The sequence below is a fragment of the Enoplosus armatus genome, chromosome 16 (assembly GCF_043641665.1).
Source record: "Enoplosus armatus isolate fEnoArm2 chromosome 16, fEnoArm2.hap1, whole genome shotgun sequence".
NCBI classification, from domain to species: domain Eukaryota; kingdom Metazoa; phylum Chordata; class Actinopteri; order Centrarchiformes; family Enoplosidae; genus Enoplosus; species Enoplosus armatus.
In genome coordinates this window covers 17,593,351-17,617,946 of record NC_092195.1, presented here as the reverse complement: position 1 = coordinate 17,617,946, position 24,596 = coordinate 17,593,351, and the positions used below count along the sequence as shown (strand labels likewise).

At 40.8% G+C, this 24,596-nt stretch overlaps 1 protein-coding gene across 2 annotated transcripts in view; it reads right to left on the bottom strand.

The window, feature by feature from the left end:
* Positions 1-3,737: 3,737 nt before the first annotated feature.
* atp9b (ATPase phospholipid transporting 9B) overlaps positions 3,738-24,596 on the bottom strand; it is a 37,306-nt gene continuing 16,447 nt past the window's right edge. Inside the window, exons 10-30 of one of the 2 annotated variants that reach the window (XM_070921343.1) lie at positions 23,939-24,014; positions 22,203-22,279; positions 18,976-19,136; positions 18,531-18,673; positions 16,865-16,977; positions 14,416-14,667; positions 11,478-11,639; positions 11,051-11,143; positions 9,585-9,668; positions 9,077-9,247; positions 8,680-8,778; positions 8,469-8,558; positions 8,006-8,150; positions 7,472-7,536; positions 6,998-7,153; positions 6,711-6,775; positions 6,294-6,402; positions 6,139-6,196; positions 4,971-5,174; positions 4,326-4,358; positions 3,738-3,950 (exon numbers count right to left, since the gene is read on the bottom strand). In XM_070921343.1, coding sequence (XP_070777444.1) covers positions 3,814-3,950; positions 4,326-4,358; positions 4,971-5,174; positions 6,139-6,196; positions 6,294-6,402; positions 6,711-6,775; positions 6,998-7,153; positions 7,472-7,536; positions 8,006-8,150; positions 8,469-8,558; positions 8,680-8,778; positions 9,077-9,247; positions 9,585-9,668; positions 11,051-11,143; positions 11,478-11,639; positions 14,416-14,667; positions 16,865-16,977; positions 18,531-18,673; positions 18,976-19,136; positions 22,203-22,279; positions 23,939-24,014 — 2,493 coding nt within the window. In that variant the 3' untranslated portion in view covers positions 3,738-3,813. The remainder of the gene's footprint in view (positions 3,951-4,325; positions 4,359-4,970; positions 5,175-6,138; positions 6,197-6,293; positions 6,403-6,710; positions 6,776-6,997; positions 7,154-7,471; positions 7,537-8,005; positions 8,151-8,468; positions 8,559-8,679; positions 8,779-9,076; positions 9,248-9,584; positions 9,669-11,050; positions 11,144-11,477; positions 11,640-14,415; positions 14,668-16,864; positions 16,978-18,530; positions 18,674-18,975; positions 19,137-22,202; positions 22,280-23,938; positions 24,015-24,596) is intronic. The other variant, XM_070921342.1, reaches the window with a different exon arrangement.

Here is a 24,596-nt window from a genome sequence, read left to right as displayed (position 1 = left end):
AAATCCAAAAAGTGTATCGTAAAAAAATGTTGCTGAAAACTGGATTAAAAAGTAAATTTATGACAACCACAACGCTGACGCATGCGCAAAGCGGATGTGACGCCATTGACAGGAGACCGAATGTAACGGACGTTGGTTAAAATGATGGCTTTCTCTGGATTTGAAAATTGTTGGAAACATTTGGGACAATGTAAGTACACAACTCAACAAGGGTCGAGTCATTTTCAAGACATTTTAATGTGAAAAAGTTACATATTATAGTACTATATAAGTGCTAAATTCATTCTTGTCAAACTTTAAAGTTATATTTATTTATCTTCAGTACTTTATCTAATTGTTTTCGTAAAATTTCGTAATTTACACGAAGAGACGACCCAGACTTATCTCAACATTACTGAAGCAAGAAATCTACATGAGAAAAAGATTATTCCAACAAAGACTAACTGTTCTCTGTTCGTACAATAAAACATTAGTCACATGAACATTATCCGGTCCATCAAAGCTCCTCATGCAGCACATTAACTGCAGCTGGTTTGGAAAACACACCACAACGATCTTCCATAGACGCACACAGACGCTGTAGGAACAGTTAAATACAACCTATAGTGCAGCACTTCTCTGCCTCCCGCGATCGAGCAGCTACAGAGTGAAAACGAGGAGATGAAAGAGAACATTTCTTAACATGTTAAAGCCATCGGACCATCACATTCATCACTGGGTCACAAAGTACTTCCTCCTCTGCTGGGAGAAATTGATAACACATTGTCCGTTTGCTCAATGGCTGCCTTTGATTACATAGTAAAACATATCTTTCTTTACTGTATGCAGTAAATGTTCCTCCAGCGCGTTTAAAAGCACAATCTATAATTACTATATGGTTGGGCTTGTTTAAAAACTTTCTAACTGTGGCTCGCCTTACATACAGCGAGGCTTCATTATTCAAAGAGCCCCTCCAGACATCTTTTAGGATACTCTGCTTTGAATAATAATTTGTGATTTGATATGTTTTTTTCCCCACAAGTTCAATTAACTATTTCAATCTTTTTTACATCCACTCCTTTTCCTTTTCATTTAAACAGTTTAAAGATCCCCTCCAGACATGTTGTAAAACAAATAAAAATACTTTGCATTGAATTAAAATGTGTCTGTTTTTCCCCACAAAAAAAAGTTTGCTTGCCTGGTTTAAGTCTTAAAATCACATCTACTACTCCCTCAAAAATCCACTCTATGAATAAGCAAATATTTTCCATTTCAAAAGTTAAACCGCTGAAAAAGTTTAAGAACTGTTTCAAGTTTCCACACCACACTTGTGTAAGTTGCATACTGGACCGCGATTGGCCACCAAACTTGTGATGTCACAAAAATCCTACTCGTACGTCCAGGTGTTAAACTGGGCTTTAAGGTGAGCTCAAGAGAAACTTTCCTCCTTCAGCAGATGAAAGTGAAAACAGCCTTCAAGAGTCAAACTCTGCACAGTGAAGCTCAAACATCCAAGTAACAATAAGAAAAACACCATTTTTAATAGAGGGGCACTTCAAGGTTTTACTCGGATAAGACATTTTGATTTAAAAGTATGTGACGAGTACGAGAGGCGTAAAAAGCAACATTTAAACTTAACACTTAAACTGAAAACGTGTTTAGCTGGGTTTAAAATGTTGCAAAATCTACAAAGTAAGTACCCAAAATGTACTTTTTCAAATAAATGTATCATCAAATTGCCTTAAAAACAAGTCATATAGAGAAGTGGAGGATTTACAGTCTTCATATTCAGTTAAGAACAGTGACACATGTGGTGTTTGAAATCTCAGCAGAGCAGCAGTATTTTCATAAACTTAACTTGGAGCAATATCTCTGAAGGTCAGTGATACTGTGTAATGCCCCTTTACTTTGAGCCACATCCTCTTCTGTCAAGGGTTTAGTCTCTATCTCCATCTAGTGGCCACATGATGAACTCCACAATGAAAAAAACTTCACTCTCTTGAGTTTCTGTTGCTGTGGATAGAAAGAGGGAACTTTTCTTGGCATCTGTCGTTTCATTTTATTATTCATTAAATCAATAACAATATTATAAATAAAAGACATACTGTTAGAAATCGCAGTGTTGGACATGGAAAGCAAGTTCACGAGAAAGGAAAGTTTATACATCATCACATACACCAGACCTCAACAGAAAACACAGGAATCGACATTTGGAATTGCTCTTGAATGTAAATCAGGAATTTCAACCCTAAATGCAATTTGCATTAAAGTGTTGCAGTCACATCAACTCTTCCCCAAACAACGACATCCTCTCTTTCTCTTTTTTCGTACAGTGTAGCTACATTTTGCAGTACGGTTGCCTCCATTTAAACAAAATTACACAACTATGTTTAGGAACGATCAACCTGAGTTTAACTCAATTATGATTCAGAGAAAAAAAACCAGAGACAACCAGACTAATAAACATAGCTAAACTACATCCTGTTTACCGAACTGTACATTTAAAAACGTTTAAGTTTCCTCCAACTGATTTCTTCCACGGTGCTCAATAACACTTATAGTACATGGAGTGAATGATAAAACTCATTCCTCCTTTAAAAAAAAGAGATGAATGTCAACGTGTGCTACAGGCCAAAGTCACATGGAGGCCCAGGGGAGTCATATTGTCAATAAAGGCCTAAAAATATACAGCCGACAGTGTTTCAGGGTCCTTCGTTGTGACTTTTAAAGTAGTTTTACCATCAGAAAAGTGTGTTCAGAGAAGAGCAGCAGGATTCAAGCTCTTGGAAGTTCAGATCTAACAAAAGAAACGCTACATCAAAACCTCTGACTGATTGTTTAACATCCAATGCTGTGAGATCAGTACATTAAGATACATCATAATGAGGCACAAATCGAGCCGCCATGCCCCGACAGGAGGGCTGGCGGCCACCGACAGACATCATAAAATGTAAGATTATGCAGTATAATCAAGGCCAAATATGCGGACAATACAACATTTAATGTTGCTATGGAGTGCTGGTTTTATACTACGGAGGTGATGGACTGATGTCGTCATTCACTGTCATGTAAAAGACATAAAGCAGCAAACGCACAGAAGTTCAGTTAGAAGCAAGTTCCAGCATTTTCTTTGTGAATGTCATCGTAGACGGCCTTATTGTTGTAATGCACGTTTGTACGAGAGTTCAGCGCAGTGAGGTTTACATTGACAGCAGTAGTAAACAAAGCTGCATGTAAAGGCTGTATTTACAGTAACGTAGGAAAACATTAAAATAAAATATCATCTTTTTTTTATTTTTAATCCCCAACAGCAACTCAACACTGTTCACAGACACAGGCCAGCAGCTGTAATTAATACCTAGAATAAAAAATAACACTTAAAAAAATCCTCCACATATAAAAATCTAAACACTGAACGTAAAGCATCAGAACTGTATAAAATGACACTTGAAACTGATTTGTTGGAAATGCTTTAAAACAAAAGAAGGCAAATTGACCCTTTCCGACAAAATGGGGTCAAGTGTTTCAGGCCTTCCAAGTGCAGTCACTTACACCATTTCACTCTTCTTCTGTGGGACTAGATCCATCCTTTCATTGTCTTTTTTTTTTATGCGCTCTGTTTGTTTTTCAAGTTATCCCAAGTCTCAGTGACATAATCCAAAGAACAATTATTTAATTTCTCTCCATTTTTCCGATTGTTCCAGTGGTTCCTCGACCTCCACACGGGTCACCTGTCCGTCACCGAGGATCAGGGAGTAAAAAAAGTGCTGAAAATAGAAAGCTCGGAGAAGCACGAAACCGCCAAACAAAAACACAAGTAATCCATGTTTGGGCTCATGAGGACAGTTTGGAGTAGCTCGGAGGTGAAAACTTGCGCTTCAGGTATTTGATTATGTAGAGAGGAAGACAGCTGACCAGCGTGATGGCGGACACCTTCCACAGGAAAGGCCAAGTCGTGATGAACGACAAGTCTGGGGGAGCAAACGGAAGAAAAGCGGCTTAGGTACGCATCTCTCAGTATTGTGTGGTGATGAGTGCGGGCATTCGGTCAAGTAATGCAAGAGTCAACATCGCTTGATCACAAGAGATCAAAGCAACATGAACAGTTATAGAACGTCTTGAGGTGAATCCAACCACAAACAGGTTGGATTCTGTGTATGTGTTTGTCTACTAAACAGTGGAATGAATGAGACCCACAGCGCATGTGATGCAAAAAACAAAACAAAAGACAAATGAAATAGACAAAATGATGACACAGTAAACCATCAGTGGGACAAACAGACATACATAAGAAAAGAAGGATGGATGCAGGAATGAGGAGATGAATTTACAGGCTGCACACCTACCAAGGAAAGCTCCAAAGGACACCCTGCCTATGCCTGTTGCCAACATACAGAAGCAAAAGAAATGCAGCAGAAATACAGTGAGTGCAGTACAAAAGGTTAGCAGTGAGGAGAGACAACGCAGAGGGACGGAGAGAGAAAAGAGGGGAAGCAATACAAGCACAGAGCCGAGGGCTGAACGACAGCACAACACTGCGGCTGCCAGTTAACATCAAAATCAACGGCAGCGAAGAAGACGTGCTCAGGACACTCCAAAAGTAAAGTTATACTTCTTCGCCGGTATTTACCGTAAGCAAACATGAGAGGAAGTCAGAGCTGCATGCTACATAAAAGTACATCTGAAACAATGCTTCCATTAATCTAATTAGCCGGATCGCCGGAAAAATTAATTAGCAACTATTTCAGTCGTTCTTAAAGCAAAAATGCCAAAAGATTATTGGTTCCAGCTTCTCAAATGTGAGGATTTGCTGCTTTTCTTTGTCACATGTGATACACTGAACTTCACCTTGGCTTTTTCATCAGGCTTGGACAAATGAAACAGATCTGAATAGAAAATATTGATTTTCTTGTAATTCCTGAAGTTTTCAAAGACATAATATAATTTCAATATATAAAGAAACCCTCTGGGGAAAAAACACGGACACTTACCAAAGTACTCGTTGAGGAAGGCGAGCGAGGCCAGGTAGCAGCCCAGGCTGAAGAACTCGGCCACCACCATGAGCCAGTGCCAGGTACGGATCGTCAGTGCCACCATCAGCAGTTCGGTCAGGATGAGCGCCGTGAAGGAGATGGCGACCACGTGCACAAACTCCGACTCGAACAGCACCAGTGCGCCGTACATGAGGATGCCACCTGGTGGCGCCAAAGGAATCAAATGGACCGCATGACATTAACGGACCAGTTTAGTTTACTTGTTTGAAGAGGTGGAAGAAGCTGAACCAGGATCAATGAGAAGGAGATATGCGAGTATTTTCCTGCAGGACCATTTCTTAAGGTTTTTCTTAACATTTTGTTCTCAGGTCTGCTAGAACAGCTGACTGGGACACTGACTTAAGGATTAATGTGTCTGGAGATAAGGACTGATTCAATAACATTATTTATGAGGGTAAAAGATGCACAATGTGCTCTAGTGTGTCTCACTCTGGTCAACGTCTTCAAGCGTCCAGACACTCACTCATCTTTGGGCGCCTACTGTATCTTGATAGCCTTTCATTTAATCATAACTCTACGCAAATTGAGCTTAATAGCCTATAACTGATCACATAATTGCTGTTTCATACAGCGCATTCCAGCGAGTCAAACTCTGTAATAAATTAAGCGAGATTGGTGCCTAATATTTTCCTCCTCTGCTGTCGTCCTCACGTTTCTTTTTTTTCCCCCTCTCCACAGACATGGTATTGGCCTTTAATTAAAAACCTCGAGCTGTCAGGAAGTCACGCTCGAGCAGGAACATAGATCTTTCTCACACGCTGCATGGCTTAGCGATTACAGAAATATCGATTTACTGGACGGACAAAAGCCGGCATGTAAAAGCGGATGGCGGTTGGAAACCTAAGATACTGAGAAACTGAGTGAGAGTTTGAAGGGGCCCGGGGACCCTGGTATTAGACACAGTAGCAATGATGAAATGGTGGTTGAAGACTTGCTTTGACAGTCTACAATACCAGACACTCATTCTTTACAGATACTGTCATGCCGTAGTCGGCTCTGTTAAAAACTTTATTAACTTTATTTATGTGAAGCTAACGTACTAATCTGTCAGATACAGTGACTGGTGGGTCAAAGATAACTTTCAGAACGGGTCTGTGCACCTTACCTTGATACACACTGATCAAAACCCAGATGAGGAAAGTCTTGAAAGATAACGAACGCCCCTGAAAGAGAGAAACATCATCCATGAGTGCAACTTACTGCACTTTCACAAAAGTTGTTAGGAGAAGAAAATGCGGATAAAGAGAATTTATTTTGTACCTTGGTGAGGTCTTTATAAAGCTCTGGGTAGAGAAGAGCCATCTCTGGCTTCACATCTTGGTCCAGAACCAAAGAGAACACAGGAAACATGGTGTACATGGTGGCATACCTGCACAGAACGAAGCGGCGTACAGAGACATGAAGGATGGGCGTCAAAACTACATGCTTATATGATCAACTACATCCACACATCTGGGCTGTGTTGCGATATTTGCCATTATTAGCCATTATTAGCCTTTCCATATCTCTGCTGTCCAGTAGTATCTAAGTAATTAATAAACTTTATGATGCGAACAGGCAACTTAGAGACTGTCAACACAGCCAAAAAGTTAGCTAGATGTCTGTGAGGTGGAGGATAAACTTAAAACTAATTTAATAATCAAGACAGTTAAAAAGACATTTGGAGAAGGTACATACCCGACCATGAGGAAACCCTGGTACAAGGGCACAGAGGCAAAGAAAAATACGGAGGAGAAGACAGCCTGAGGATAGAAAACAAAAATCAGTTAGTTGGGAACTTTATTGTCCACAATGTGGATCTTTGGCTTCACCACAAGTAAAACACAGCAAACATGACTTTAAAAGATGCGATTCCCAAAGGTTTTGTTAAATCACGTGTTGACACACATTTTTATTTTATCTTCATTCAGCCAAACAAGCTTTGTCAAATACATATTCTGCCAGTGTTTTAATTATTACTGTACCTGCATGGTGGAGATGATCATGCCTCTGTGCATGACGAACTGACCCAACGCCGCAGAGCGCTTGTAGCTGTTCCTGCCGTGAACCATAAGCAGGCGGCCGATGTGCTTAAACTGAGTGATGGAGAAGTCCGCGGCCAGAGACGCCTGCTTCCCTTCCTGTTTGCACACAAGTATAAAGATGTTATGCAATCGCTACTTGTAAAGCACTGCTATTTAAGTACCATCTGCTTCTAAAAAAAAAATTAATAAATCAAAAGTCAGATACAGTATGTGTAATTTGAGTTTCAAAGGAAGCACGGACACTGTTAGTTATTATAAGACATTTCTTCATGATGTTAACAGTCTTTTACAGTTCAGTGAGATGTGTGGCCTTATCTCCACAGAAAAAAAGTAATGAATTAAGTTAAAATGCCTAATCCAGGACAACACTTGAGCTCTGTAGTCACTATCTATGTAGTTTGCGGAGTCCTTTACCTTTCCTTCAATTCCGATGCCGCAGTCTGCAGCCTGGATCATACTGACATCGTTTCCTCCATCACCTGCCACAAAACACATTATTTTATCATGTACGCTTGAGGTTATAAAAGTAGCAGACGTTGCTGGGTACTTGTCTTAGTGAGCTTTGACTGCCATCTTGTGGATATAAGTAGTAATATATATATTCTCTAGAGTGTGGGTGTGTGTTAATAACAGTAATATACATACATTCTTGCTAAACATCAGTGCAGTTAAATAGTCACAACTGGCAGTTCAGAGTGTAGACAGTTTTGAGGCACTGCATCAGCAGTAACTACTTCACCTCCTCCATCTACTGGATTGGTTATTTAATGATTCTGTCCAGGGGATTGTTTTACAAGTTGTCTAACATTTTCCTCCCTAAGGGACAGAGCTGAACCTACACAGACATTTTTCCCCCCTGACAGATTTTTCCCAGGCTGTCTGTGGACCGCAGCCAACAAGCGTCCAAGATCTCGTAATGCTGCTGCCGCATCATCTGTCAACGCTCACCTATGGCACAGGTTCTGTTGGCCGTGTGCTGCTGGAGGAGCGTGACGATCTGGGCCTTCTGAGTGGGGGAGCAGCGACAGCAGACCACCGCTGGACACTGACATGCCAGCTCTACAAACTCGTGCTCGTAATACCGCAAACACACCTGCAACACAACAGAGATGACGTTACAAAACACCGTTTACTGGACACTAAAAGTTTTCTTTCAGAATATGAATCAATTTTTCCGCCAAAGCTTGTGGATCATATAAGTTAAAACACTGTTTCTCTTTGTTCTGCAAAATGACCAATATGTTTTGGTGATTTGTTTTCCTCTCCAAATCCTCAAGGCCTTGGTTGACCTCCAACGTATTAGTTTTGGCTGAGATGTACTTCTTGTTCTCTCATCGCCCGTTTGGCTGCATCCTCAGCATCATCTGCTGTGCAAGGAAAAGTCCCTGTGTGCTGTGCTGTGTTGTAGTACCTCTAAGGAGTCTCCAGAGATGACCAGAGCACAGTCATGTTTCCTTCTGAAGGCGTTGAGCTCCAGATGGGCCTCTCCTCTGTTTGAGACCTGCTCAAGAGCAACACAGTACAATTAGCAGTGATGACATTTAGGTTTTCTGTCATCTCCCGTTAAGCAGACGCATAATGAAAAGCACCAGGAAAGAAAGAGGGCAAGTAAAACAGCATACCGGTCTGAAGACATGGATGTCTTGGTTTCTGGAGACCAAATGGGAGCTTTTGGCGATGCATGTAGCCGTCTCAAGCTTGTCCCCTGTCAGCATCCAGATCTATGCAAAAGATAAAACGTGTAGGATGGAAGCTGTGGCATTTAAAGGCAGAGGAACAGGAACAGGAACATTCACTGGACTTTCAGGGCAACATCTATTCAGTTGCTTTTATTGATGAGTTAAGACAATCAGGCATTTTTCCTTAATTACCAAAGGGAGATTTTCCTTCTTTTTGTGTCTCTGATCACATCCCGAAATCAATGCTCTGACAGAACAGGTTCGTGGTAGAAAACCTTTCGGCCATGGACAGAATTGACCAGCATTAGACTGGTGGCCGGTGTTTAATTTCCTCTCTAACCTTGATGCCAGCGTTCCTGAGCAGCTCCAGTGTGGGCCTGACATCTGCTTGAAGCTGGTCTTCCACACCGGTCAGACACAGAAGCTCCATCTCCCTCTCGAGGCTCTCTACCACTGCTGCGACCTTCAGGGCTCGGTCATGGATACTCAGCTTCGCCTGGTTGTAGCGATTCTGCAAACACAGGGAGGTGGGCAGGGGAGACGAAACGAGGACGAAGTTGTGGGGTAAAAGGACTGCAACTGAGAAATAAACGTGTCAAAGACAACAGAAATAAAAAGAGGGAATGCCGAACAGTGTTGCTCAATATTGCTGCTATAAAACATCAAGCATCAAAATATGTGGACAACCAAAATCCAAGAAGAAACAGCCTTATGTTGCTATTATGTTGATACTGTAGAACACTGACCTTCAAGTTCAGGAAAACAGTAAAGAAGTAAAAGACTGGACTGTATGGAGCGCAGGATAAAGTAGTAGTAGTAGTAGTACATGCAGTAGTGTCCATCCATACCTCAAAGTCTTGATACTGCTCCTCAGACAGAGACTTCTTGGCCACCACCAGGGTCCTCAGGCCTTCTCTTGCCATGTTCCCACACTGACAGAAAGGAGAGGATGACGACGTAAACACAGTACATTTCAATATATATTCATGTTTTTTTTAACTTATGTTTTCCATTTCAAGTCGTTGTCTAAAGCTTTATTTCTTGGCTGAGTTTGAAGAGCTTGAAATAACTGTTTGTATGTATGTTTAACTGTCTTTCCCCGTGACGACGACTATAAATCAAATATAGGACAGATCATCTATTCTATTAGAGCAGCTGCTGTATAAGTACACCATGTACAGTACTGTCAATAGCAGCATATTGTTACCAACACCAAAGAAATCAATCGTGAATAACATAGCCTCTGGTGCAACTCAGAGGACACAGTAAAACAAAGGGATGGATGGCGGTTTATTTTTGATATGAAACACCAATGGAGCAAATCTGTTCTGTTGATTGGTTATTGACAAGCTGAGTAACCGCGGCGCCGGCTGATTTGACAGCGGGATATTACTGCCAACAGGACATCATTAGCACCATTGTTCAAGAATATGACATACTGTAATTACCTTCAACTTTATGTAGGTCACTAATTAAATCAAACGCAGCCCCCAGTGCTAAATGACTCAATAATGCCAATATAATTATGAACATGCGCGCACAAGACCTTCGACCACCAAACTGGTGTAGACACGGCCCTCTGATCTCTCGATGAATGTCCTCATTAAGAGAGAGGACACTGGACTACAAAATTATCACCATGTGTGACAATACATGTGTTTATGCAACATGAGATTACGTGCTTACATGTTTGCATCACAGACAGAAAAATGTTCTTCCAAAAGGTTTTTTGTTTTCTGAGGTGTTTCTGGAGCTGTTTTTTTTTTTTCTTTACAGCTGCTAGAAGCTCCTAATTTTCTTTGTACATTGAGCTGTGGGAGAAAACTGTCAACACAAAAATTGTGTTTTTTAGAATGAATACTGACTGCTTTTGAGTTTATCTTATTTTGTCATTTTCCAGCATTCACGTCATATTGTTTAGAACGTAATTACGAGCAACCGAGTCAGCCGCGACCGCCTCAGACTTGTAATTCTGAGTCTGATATCAGGAATTTCTGACAGTGACAATATCTCTTGCTAAAAAGAACAGGAACAACAGAGCGCTCTTAATAAAATCCAAAATAACATTAGTACCATCCAATCAGCTAATTTAAAAGGAACTTTTCACAGTTTTTTTTAAATCTGCTTCACGCACTTTAACTTCCACATATTAAACACCCCAAAGTTAGCTATTTAAATGATGTGACTACAAGGCTAGCAGTAAATGTAACTGATGTGTGAACACTTCCAAGTCAGAACAACCAGATTCTGTCGACATTGCTCGAATACACCATTTGTATGTTGTATAGATCAGCGACATGGCTAGAGTCTTTACCTCTTCTTCCAACCAGTCGTTATACTGGACGATGCTCGCCATGGCAACATCAGCACCCTTCATGTAGAAAGTGATGTCTCCGGTTGACTCCTCCTAAATCAAATTACAAGTGTCAATTAGTACCCTTCCTGTGTACAACTGCTGAACTTTAAAACAGCAGGACAATAGATTTCTACATCAATTATCATGCAGCATGTTGACTTCAGCAGCCAGGTTCTGTGCAGTTCAAAAGATACAACAGGGCACAAAATAAAAATATTAATAACGGACACCAAAAGAACTACAATATGCAAGTCTGGTTCTATGAGGCATTTTAGGTAAAAGCTCACGTATGTAGAGACCGACGCAAAAACACAAGATTCAGCAACCAAAACACCACACAGGAAGGAGCATCCACACGTCATATTGTTATATACAAGTTCCACACCCTGACGATGATGCCCATCCTTTTGCTCTCGGAGGTGAAGGGGAAGATCTGCAGGATGTAGAAGGAGAGAATCTGTCCAGAAGGAGTCTTCAGCTGCAGGGAGGTCAGGTCTCTGTTCACCAGGGTCAGGCCGACGCTCTCTGTCCACCGTACCAGCTCCACCTGAGGAAAACATAAAGACCACAAACTCTGACATTTTGACCACTACACAATTAAACGTATGCTCCAACTTTAATAAAACATAACAGGGTGATGGATTTTGCAAATTTTTTACACAGACTGGATTGATAAGGAACATAATTAAGGTCTCAGCTGCTGAGCTCCAGATAAGTGTTTTTCTGTTTCTCTTTCCTCTTTTTCTCCTCAGCAGGAACTGCGGCCCCCGAGTGAGCGTTCAGCTGCACACGACTCAATTCTCAATGGGTTCATTTTCAATTTGCTCACTCAAAGGTTGTTATTATACTCTGACCTGCAAATTGGAACTTCCTGTTAATACCCCATCATTTCTCCTGCTCCCCCTTTGAGCTCCGTAAAAAGGGCTGCCTATATTTACTTAACACACATCTGTGTGTCATTATCCTGGTGTGTGTGTGTGTGTGTGTATGTAGCTACACACACACACACACACACATGGACACAAACACCATGTGCTGAGGATCCCAAACCTAGCTCTTCAATCTAGTTTATCAGCTCTACAGAGACTATTTAAAGCTTTGTCAACTTTGATACAAACTGTGCGTGAATCATGTGTTACGACAGTAACAGATAAGACCACTTTATGACTTTATGGCAGACTGGCTTAAACAACCCGATCAATCACTTCAACTGTGTTCACAATGTTGTAGTTATCAAGTAAGTCACAGTGGCAGCACCGCCTCTAAAATTAACAGCAGCTAAAGCATGAGATGATTAAAATGGACCCTTAAGAGTTAAATTCTTCTCCTGTAATGTCACAGATGGTATAAAGGGGGCACAATCAAAAGCTGAATTCACTTTGTGTTAGTTTAACACAGTTTTACTGAGACTACATATCTCAAATACTACATCTATATATACTATTTCTACTTTGATTGAAGTTCAAGGCTCAATAGTAACAACATATCTGAATATACATCAACCACTTTGTGCAACTCACTGCGCTTGTTGGTAACTAACTGCTGTGTATTTTTAAATAAAAAAATATCATTCATCCTTGCACCTTCTTTCTGTGCAAGAGTTCACTCTGTTACCGTTAGCATCCATTAGCATCACAAATAACGTACATGACAATACTTAAATAGTCTAACCCTAACAATAGGGAAGTGTGAACTTCAGTGTGGAAGACAAAGTGTCCAAGATATTCTTGATATCAAGCTTTTATTATTGATCTGGTCTAACTGCACCAAACCATTATTGTAAATGATAAAGCACCCACTTTCCTGGACATGGAAGTCATTAAAGGCTACAGCCAAATGCTCTTGTCTGATATTACAAGGGTCAAAGGTTACAGGAGGACTCTGATCACAGCATGGCTGACCAGCAGGTCAGATGACCCCCTGTTCAGACCTCGGCGGCCGGCCCACTTCATTTCCTTAATGATGGCTCATTACATTAGAGCAGCAGAGAGCCAGGGCCAAACTAACAATCGCTAACAGAGGCACGGTGGCCAAGATCTGATGCTGCAGTCAATGAGAGTGAGGAGACAGGGAGAGAGAGAGAGCGGTGGAAATAAAAGGACAGACAAAGAACAAAGAATATAGTGGAAGGGGAAGGGAGAGCTCCACCAACAATCACAGACCTCCACCTCTCATCGTCTCGGGGAGAAAATTAAATATTGATCAATCCAAGCAGTGTGAGACAATGGAGAGAGGGGAGATAGAGCAGAGCGAGCAGGGAAATAAATAAATATATACATCAATTCGGGGGGAGGTGGGGGCAGACAGGCAAAATGGAAAACTGAGATTTATCTTTCGCCACCTTTTTATCTTCATTTTGATTGCTAGACTTGGCTGGGGGTTCGACGCAAAGTATGCAAGTCCCACAAAAGCTTTATGAAGCTTCACATGTCATGGGTGATAAAGATGCCAACAGTCAACAACTGGGTGTGTATGGGAAGATTAACTAACCTTCAGTATCCTTTAAACAAACACAGACGATAACTTTTCCAAATCAAATATCTGTGTATATATATATGCAGTATTCAATTATCATCGACTTTCTCCTTGGATTTCTCTATTTATAAATCCCGTAGTATGATTAGGAAGGGCTACGTATAATAGGCTTAGAAGCACCTTCAGTCATAAAAGCTCCAAATCTTGGGTTACATGGAGAAACAGCCAGAGGAAAGGAAGCTATAGGGATGCCTTTGGGGATCGTTTTTGTGCTGCATTCTTCATTCAGTTGAAGCAGTAAATCCTCAGGAAGCAAATGCAGACGATTAAAGAGCTTAACCTCTACAAGAAGTTCATGACCTCTGACTTTCTGCTCATGAAATCACTATTATGACAAACCAGGGTAATTTAGGATCACCAATAAAACATTAAGGCAGAAAGGAAACTGCAGAGGAGAGGGGCACGCAGGGTTTGCTCCTGATTACCTCCAGTGTTTATTCTTATCAGATGGGCAAAGTGTATAAATTTGTATCTGGATTAAACCGGATATGAGACACTTTAAACGACGTGTAAGTGTAAATGGGGCCTTAGAAAGCAAAACCATTTGTCAGCGTTTAACAATTGTCAACAACTTGCAAAAGTGTGACCTCCACATGGGATCTGGTTGTTTTATGGTTCGTCTCTCTGGTCTGAAAAATAGCATTAAAGACATGAAAACAATGCCTAAAAAAGAAACACTAGAGCTAAATCATGAGCAGAGAAATCTAAGCAACTGTTCGACAACATCCACGAATCCTCAACAAAACTGATATGACACATTTTGAAATATGTGACACGCTCATATTTACCTCATCAGGACTGGAGGCCTGGTAGGTGCGGTTGTCATCACTGAAGTCCTGGTCGGCTTCGGCAGACTCCGTCTCTCCATTTACGCTGGCATGCGACTCGTAGACGGGCGTCACATTGTGGCACAAGGCGATGGCCTTCACAGCCTCGTGGATGCGACTGCTGACACTCTTGCGGACTTTGGGGCCCGACGTCTGGGTCTTCCGCGATGGAGTGGAGCCAGTGGTGGTGCCATTGGAGGGCTGGGAGGGCACCTGACATCAGAATAAATAATGGCGGAGTCGATAAAAATTATATTGTATTTTAAATGTTACAACTGGAGTTACTCTCTAACTACAGGATCCCTACACATGGTGGACATCTAGCTCTAATCCTACACTTGCAGCTAATTTACTCTAGCAGCCCTTTTCAAGCTAAATGACACAGCGGCGGGAAGTGTTGTATCACCATCTTTATCGTGTCATATCTGGTTGGAGGGTCTTTAATGTGTTCCGCTGTTTTGACATCAACCATCAGTTTAACTGGGTGGAGACAAGCGAGCAGGCGGACAGCCCACTGTGCCAGCTGTGTTTGACGTGGGGCGATGAGCTCTATTGAAGCATCTAATTTTGGCTTATTATTAACCTTCAATCCTGCCAGGCGGGAAAGAGGGGCGATGGGGAGTACGGTAAGGACGCAAGATGACAACCTTCATCTACCGTGACTGAGAGATCAATGGAAGATCATTAAGTTTAGTGTCTGAGCTACATGTAGAGGATTATTAGACAACAGATCTGTGTAAAACATGCTTGGCTTCTGATATTGCTGTATTAGGAAGTTTAAAATTAGTTAAATCAACAAGTCCAACAACACACTAGAGAAAGTAAGAGAAACTAATGTTTTATTATATAAAAAAAGACAACTTGTTTACTCAATCTTTTATATACTTTTCATGACTTCTAATGTATCCTAGAAAGTCGATAGATGATTAAAGATGCCCTCATCTGGATTAGACGTGAAATACCCAATCAATTAGTTGACTGACAGAAAATTAATCTGCAACAATTTTGATAATCTAGACTTCTAGATCACTAGTTTCCAACATTTTTAAAAGAATATAAATATTTGCCAGTTCCAGCTTCTCAAACGTGAAGAGTTGCTGCTTTTCTTTATCATATGTGATAGTAAACGACACATCTTGACTGACCAAATGTAAATCTATTAGGGGTTAAAATAATGAAAATGACAGCAACACTTATTTACTTAAGTTACTGCCCTAATGGAATACCGTTTAAAACAACAATAGCATCCTGTAATTGTGTCACTGACAGTAAAGAAACGACAACATAGTTAAAACCAGCTGGACAGAGGCGCTGCTGCTCTGCTCTGCAGCTCTAAAAAGACTAGTCATTTTTCATTAGCAGAGACTACACATAAGGGTGTGGGGCAGATGGTTTCAGTGCTGACCAGCTGTTTGGAGCTGGCTGAGAACGAACAATATCATTCTGTCAAGACTGCAGCCAGATCTGAGCCACCCAGTGAGGAAAACACTTGCTTACAGTACGAGGAGCCGCTCGGGGACACTCCATGATGAATGGACAATATGGGCTTCTTTCCTGGAAAAACGTATCCTTAGCTAAATATAAAAATTGATTAAACGGATCTGCAGGGAGAGGCGGGAATAAGCAGGACAAACGTGGAGTGAAATATGGTGCATATTTGTATTTCAATGTATCCACTCGCCTATTGGAAACTTCATATTTTAATATTGTAAGTGGCAAGTTTTGCTCAGTTTCAGTTGGTTCTGTCGAGTGTTACATATTGGATCATCTAGATTTTATGTCATTTATTTGGAATTAATAACTGTGTATTGCTAAAGGGTATAAAAAAAAAGAGGAAGTTGAGCCAAACTAACTCCAAAAGGAAGAAACATGAAAATGAAAATTGATATCAATGCAAACGTATGTCAATTCAAAATGAAGAAGTTAAGCGGGTTGCAGGAGTGTGTTAAATGTTATTTATGTGACTAACCTGGCTGTCGCTGTAACCTCACTGATATAAGTGGGGTGGACAAAATATTAGAGACACCTCTCACTATAACTCAATGCAATTTAAACAGCAGCGCAAAATGATCAGAAAGTCGGATCAACAACTCTCTAAAAAAACAGTTTCAACAAGGCAGGATTTATTGCAGGACTGTTACTTTTTAGTTTTAGCTCGGTGTACCTCTACCTATATATATATATATATATATATATATATGATAACAATTGATCATTCAAGCCTTTAGGGAAAAAACTCCAATCATTCTCTGCTTCCAGCTTGTGAGGATTTACTGCTTTTCTGTTAGATTAAGAAACCATTGGTCAAGACAAAACAAGACATTTGGGGACGTCACCTTAGAATCTGGGAAACTGCAATGGACTTTTCACTATTTTCTGACATTTTATTGAGGAAAGGTATAGCTCTTACCTGTGCATATGACTGGACTATGTGGCTCTGTATCTCATCCATGGTGTCGGTGCCATAGGATACTGTTCCCAGGTGCAGCCGCTTGAAGATCATTTCATTCTGTGTCAGAGTGCCTGCAGATCAGACGTTAAAAACCATTAAAATAAAGAAAATGTATTCACCTTTCATCACCTATGCACTACTCGTCCATCACTGTTCTTCACATGATGATTCAGAGCCTATTTTTTAAGACCCATCTAAAACATCAAGTATTTCTGACTGTCAGGGGCAAAAATACATCAGATGTGTCTTAATCACAGCAGCACTACTTCATAGCAAAAGTCAAAGATATTCAACACCTCTGAAAGCACATAGACACACACACACGCAAAGCACAGCATTTGTCCTCAGAGGGCTACCTACAATGCATCATGGGACCTGCAGGGTGGTGTGACTGCCTTCTCATTGACCTAATCTCATTACCAATATGGACTGCATGTCCTCTCTAACCAACAGACAAGACACAACATTGCATACAAAAAGACTGAGTGAATGTTCAAACACTAAAAGGAAAAAAGAAAAACTTTGAAAACGAGGGCAATGGCCTTGTTTAATGGATGTCGGTTGCCAGAATGTGTGCTGATAGAGCATAAAGCTGATTAGAGGGCATCTAACTTTCAGAAACATTAGGGCCACAGGGTTAACCAATTCTATTGGATTGATTGTTTGTTCTCCTTTCCATGTGCTTTAACTATCAAACTGGATAAATAGGCTCTACAGCTAATCTATTCCTACCTAGATCAGCGGGGAAAGACAAAGAAGCATGTTCGGACCACAGCAGGAGTTTATCACTCTGACACACTGTCTAGCATTAGTAAAGAGCAGCTATTTGTTATTAGAGGATCAGGCCATGATTGTGAAATGAGAGAAGTTGAAGGAGGCCTAAATAACACTTCGCTCCTTAGCTCTTTTGTTTGACTCACAATGTTGAAAGTCTTACATCTGATTAGATTTCAAGCTTAATATTAAACTGAATGATTAAATTACAATTAAGTGGCTTAATTTCCATATGAAATAATGATGTATCAATATACTTATTCTTTGTATTTTTCAGAGATGAGGAACGGACTCTCAGCCTGGTCTTACAGGAGATGTTAGTCCCTAATTGTTAAGTTGAGGTGATTTGTTTAAATTTGTTTTGTTTAATTGGGTTTATGACATTTTGTTGTATCATGTGCTTCTTTTTTAATACACTATATACAACATTAGGTTAGCTCTTTTGAGTGTGAAAGTGAACACCTGATATGCATTCATGTCTGGCACAGAGTTGTTGTGTATACTTGCTAACACAGCCGTGTGTCTGCCGGTGTCTGATGGAGGTAATGAAACCGGGCAATGCATTTTGTAACTATTTTTGAGTTCCCAAAATAATTGTTGCTGAGCATATAAACCTACAGAATAATCATACAATATTATATATTGTATAATATAATATATACAATATAAAATAAACAGCTCTTTCATGGTATGATGATGCTAACAGTGATTCCACCATCATTCTGCTATGTGTGCAGCCTATATTTGTATGTAAACCAGTTGCCCTGAAGTGAATTGTAAATTTGCTGTAACGTAAGCGCTGAAAATCTACTGTAAATGTAATCTTTCTTCAGTATGTTTGGACACCTACCCGTCTTGTCTGTCAGCAGGTAGACCAGCCGGCCCAGTTCTTCTGGGATGGTGCTGGTTCTCACAACAGTTCCTGGGATGTTTTCGTCTTTCATGATCATCCAGCCGTAGGCCGACTTCCCCATGTCCAGGTTCACACGCAGACTACACATGGGAAAAACAAAACTGTCATCTCTCAAAGAAAAAGTGACAATAAAACAGCAGCAAAACTACAACAAGACCTGAATTAAAGCTCTGGTATGTTCTAAAAAATGTCTTGTAAAGAGCTGAAAAAGAAGCAGATGGGGAGTTTGGGTTTCAAAGCAGGGGAAGATTTTCTAATTCAATTTATCCATTTTGAGACCAAATGTAATGGATGCAAATATAAGGGAATTTGGTTGTGGTCACAAAATAACAGAGAACCAACAAAAACAACATTTCAAAGAATGAAGGGAATCACAAAGTACCTGATGGGAATAATGTACGAGAAAAGCACGACGAATCGGAAAAGGTTGCGGAACCAAGGACCCACAAACCCCTGCAGCGCTACCATGACAACAGACAGAACCACCTGGGCCAGGAACAGGGCCTTGGTGAGGCGGTTCAGCTCTAGGTCCAGTAGGCCAACCTATGGGGACAAGAGGTCAGAGGTCAAAACAGCAGATATCACAACATTACTGTCCCACTCATTTGCTCTAAACAGATTAGATAATTGAATCATTTATGAAGATAATCTTAGTAAAGTGTGTTTATTAGATTTGATCCATTCTGCACTCCATAGCTTGAGGACAGTTTTGTTTTCCTTTAGCGGGAATCACATAATTCGTAAACTTGCAATATTAAGTCCAGACTGGAGAATTAGAGTAAACATCTTATTCCTTTTCTGACAACTTTTACAAGAGAAGACTCTTTGTAACTTTCCCATCTGCTCCCAAAGCCTTACAATATGCTGCACAGGGAGAAAAAACAAAGCCAATGAAAGGCATTCTTGGCTGCAGGCTTTTATCATGCAAACCCTGTGTACGACATAAATACGTTTAATGGTGCCACTATTTTGTGGTAAACTATAAGCTGCATTATTGTCATGCCTAAGTTCTGTCTTTGAATGCAACAGAAGGTCAAAAAGGCCTCAAAAATAAATAAAATTCCCATATTGAGATGGCTCTTTGGGAAAAAAAGAAAAGACAAAAAAAAAGGGGGTCAGAGTTGTCTTTTATTTTTCGAGTGTATCTCCCAGCCAATGGAGCATGTGGGAAAAAGATGTCAAATAAAGAAGTGCCCTTCCCCTTTCTGGCAGCGCTCACAGCAAAGCCCTGTACACAGAGGGCTTTCTTCTGACGCACCACGCTTACAAAAACAGCAGAACATAACATCTCTCCTCCCTCAAATAAAGGAACTGCTCTGAAAAGGAGGGGAGGGGGCAAGCACATATAAAAAGCAGCAGAATTCCTCCACTGCCTAAACCCCCACCATGCCCATTCCCCTGAGGACTGGGAGAGCTGGGAGACCAGTGTGACTGATTTATCAGTTGCTGTTAAACTCCCAGTAGCAGAGTCCAGAGAAGGGGAGCGAGCGGGTGGGTATCTCCCCACCCCACTGCCTCACTACATGGTTCATGGTTGAGCTATTGAGAAAAATAGGGGGTTTGGGTGGATTAAAATGAAGAAAAATTAAGACAGAGAGCACAGTGCATGCCTGAAAAGCAAAGGATCCCCTTCTGCTTGAACAATGGCTGGTCTAAATTTTCCAAGCCTTGCCGGGGATCAGATGAAGTCATTATTCATTCAGTCAAGGGGGGAAAAGGACTCAATTACCTCAACCTAAAGATGCTATCAATGAATAAAAAAGTGCATATTTTACTCCATTCATCTCCAAGCCATTAAAAGTGAAAGGAATGATTCGATCTGCCTGTGTGGCTTGTATTTTAGCATGTGTGTGAAATCTGATGAAGAATTGCAGCCCCAGGACATGAATATTCATCGAGTTAAAACCAAAGAACATCAGGACTTCAGTCAGTAAGTAACGTATTGTTCAGTGCTTGTGACGCCGGCAAATCAAGGAAGTCAAGAAAATAAACTTAGTTCTTGAGCTCTTAGTAACACCTTTAAGTTTCCATTTTTTTTAACACAGTTTGAGAGAGCAGAGTATTTAGACTTATTGTATATTTACTTCAAAACAATCTTTATTGAAGCAGCAGCCTCTTGTCAAATGACATTGTCTCTTTACGCAGACAGAGGTCTGTCTAACAACTCTGAGACAAAGAGTAAATCCATGTCTGACGTCCTGTCAGATTGATCAAGTGCAGGCATTGTCCCGGCCGGTGTCACAACAGATTATATGAGGCCAAAACGTTCTTGCGACTTCAGCCACACTGTATCGACTTTCTCCCCCAATCTCCAGTCTCCATATTGGCACTTCTGACATCATCTCCTTGAAATATTGAATTCCTCTCAACTGTCGAGCTTACACAAAACAGCGGCCCCCGCCGTTCGACCGGCCACATCAGCGTTCTTAATAAAAGACACTGGTGTCAAAACCGTAGCGCAGTAGGACGGGGCTGTGTTGTGCCACGGAGAGCTTTAGTGGTGCAGACGGTTGTAGGTGATAACTTTGTGTGTAAAAGTCACTGCATGGATGCACCGCAGCCAGAACACTGCCTCTGAGATCCCGCTGATTCCAGCCTCTATCAGTTGACCCGTGTCTATCTAGCCCAACCATCTTCCAGGTAAAATCTTATATTTAGAATCAAATTTTCATCAATCTCCTCAATCTGGGGACAAAACCGCTCGATGGGGATTCTGTGGGATTAACTTTCAACTGAAAATGTCATTTAAATCCCTGGTTAGTTAATTTCCCTTTTGGTTAATTAGCAACTGGCGCTGACCTTTTGCATTGACAGGTCCAACTTTATCTAGAAAGTCAAGGTTAAAAAAACCACCTCGCCATAGTGATTGATTAGTGATTAGAGGCGGGGGGAAAGAAGATGGCACGAGGGGAACAGAGGTTACTTTGTGCGAGGTGTTTCACCCTCTGCAGCTTTCACTAAACATTTATGTTTATGCTCCCCTGACAGGCCTGTAATATGTTTAGTTTGAGTTGTTAAAAAAAAAAGAAGATTAACATTTATTCCCCAAAATCAGCGCAAATCTATCAAAGTGAGGAAAGAAAAAATACACTCAGAAATGTTTGTGTATGTTATGTAAGTAGGGCCGATTAGTTTATCCACAGAAAATGTTTTGGTAATCGATGAATTGTGTTTTTTTCAAAAGACAAAAATCCCAAACATTTTCTAGTTCCAGTTTCTAAACTGTGACGATTTTTTCTTTGTCTTGTCTCGTGAAAAGTGTAGTAAACGAAATATATTTGGGTTTTGGACAGTTAGTCAGGGAAAACAAGACGTTTGAAGACATCATCTTGTTCTTTAGTAAATTGATGAAGGCTTTTCTTGCAATTTTTCTGACATATTATACACCAAACGATATATCAAGACATGAATCTGCAGTTTAAGCGATAATGAAAATAACCACAGTATGTCATCATGACATACTCTCGTCCTAATCACATCATATGTAAAGAAAAAAATGTAAAGAAAAAAACACCCTTACATTTAAAGCATCTGCCACCAAAAACTCAAAAACAAATCTCAGAAGTTGACGTCTTCCCTGCAGAAATACAAAAACTAAAAAGCATTCACCTTGTTCTTGGCATAGGACGTGTTCAGTACGCTTCTGGTCTCTTTGCCGGTGTAGATCACCACCCCTATCACCGTGCCTGCCAAGGAGAGAGACAAGGAAAGTAATGCTGCTCATTAACTGCACCCCACCCCCTCCATCTCACACACACACAAACATACATGCACACACTCATCTTGGTCAAGTAAGATGAACTGCATGAGAGGAAACACAATAAGGCTGAGCTGAGGCAGTTTTGTCTCATTGCCACTCAAGCCAACAGACAGGAGTTTAATACGCTTAGAGTCTCAGGGCTTTCAGCCACCCTATGGAAGCTCATAAAACCTGATCAATACACTGCCATCTTTATTTGCCAATTCATTACGGTGGCCTTATTACAAAGGATTAATGAGTCATTAATATTAAATGAGCTTAATGGAGGAGCAAAGGCAATAATGAACCTAAATACAGCCTCTGAAATCTCCAACCTATAAAAATGGCAAGAAAGTTTAAAATGGGCAGAAAACAAAACGAGGAAAGTGAGGTGCAGGAAGAGGAAAGAGACCAATGGCTACAGGACCTGAGGAGAAAGGTGATGAATTGCTCTCGTTGACTTCTAACTTAAGAAATATTGAGCGATGTGACAAATGGTGTGTGGCTCAGCATGCAGAGGGGCTGCAATTTGAATATGCGAACGACTAATTCTCTTGTCACAGCTGGACTGGGGCCTGTAAGAGAGTGAATACATGGTGATTCGGGCCAGTTCAAGTGCCCAGAATGCCACTGTAGAAGCGATGAAGTGTCTGTCAAGGAGAGGCTTGTGAGGGACAATGACATTCCCGAGCAGAGATGATGTAAGGGGTCTAAGTCAGGCTTTTTGTGCGAGTATGTGTGTGTGTGTGTGTGTGTGTGTGTTTGTTCTTCTGGTCAAGGTCAAGCCAGAGGGGAGAGCAACACCGCAAATCAATGAGACGGCCATTGCTGGGAGCGTCGCAAACACTCTCAACTGACACAACCGTTTCTGTGGGGAATCGCTTAGTTGGAGCGAGGGAGGATTACCTCAACTGTGGGTTCTCCACACAAGCACATAGCGGTATCAAGTCAAACACCTTCAACGTTTAATGCCACGAATCCTCTGTGAAACACAACTTGTCACTTAAAATCTTTAAGTACAATGATGGACAGGAAGTGATATCGGTGACTGGTTTTGTTTCTCACCAAAATAAAATGTGAATTAGTGTGCGCATCCAACAACTACACTTATGTGAACATAAATGTGTCTCTTCTGATCCACGTTTATCCTGCTGCGTGGCACTATGGTGGGTGGAGGGGAGTGAAATTCAACAAGGGCCCCTGTCTGGACCTGAACCAGGGTCGTTGAGGTTACATACACTCCTAGCACCCCTACTCTTTTTATTAGTCTTTAGTTTCTTGGTGGAGTGGCTGCATGTAATGGTGAATCCCCGGAACGCCATGTAGGGTACCATGAAATCAAGGTGTTTGATGTGTCAACATTTTCACCTCAGCTAAGCACAAAAACTTTTGGCTTTTTTTCAAAAAATGGAAAACGCACCTTTTGATGCAGAGAACCAGTATTTTAATGTAGTCTAGATTTTTAAAATGACTTCCTGACAAACATGGTAGAGATTCAATGGGCAGCAGACCACGCATAAAACTCTACATCAACACAGTCAGCCATTCTACAGTGTTATAGGGAACCAACACACTGCTGCAAGGCATCAAGATAAAAACTACTTACCAGATGCAACGACTGTGCTGGCCCAAAGAGTGTTTTCAATACTCAGACTCTCGTTGATCTGTGGATCTGTGTCTTCCTGCAGAAGAAACAAAAAGGAAAAACACTGCTTCACAATTTGTGTATCTTTGTGTAAGCTTTTAGGATTATGGTATACATCAGCATAGCAGAGTACACAGTGTAGCAGGGCATCTATTATCTTTATATTGAACCCGTGTTCAACTCTCTAACACTATAGCCAATGAATTGAGGGCATTGTAGTTCAAGAAATTGAGTTACCTTAACGCACCACAGCACAAAACATAAAGTCCAAAAATGCACATGGGCAGCTACTTCAGCAGGACACCCAAACAGAGTTAATACATAAATGTTACAGGTTTGTTAAATGTTGTTAATATTTTCAGTGCTTGTAAATTTCCAAATATATTGGTTTCAAAGGACCAGTGTTCGTGTAGATTATTAAAACACTTTGTTGGGTAGCAAAGAAACTACTGTGTGTGTGTATATATATATATATATGTACACACACACACACACAGTGGCAGAGGAAGGATACCTGCTTGAAAAAAAAACAAAAAAAAACACCTCAACGTTGTGAATTTATTTCTGCAATTAGCCAACTTCTAATTAGAAGTTGGCTAATTGCAGAAATGAATTGTTC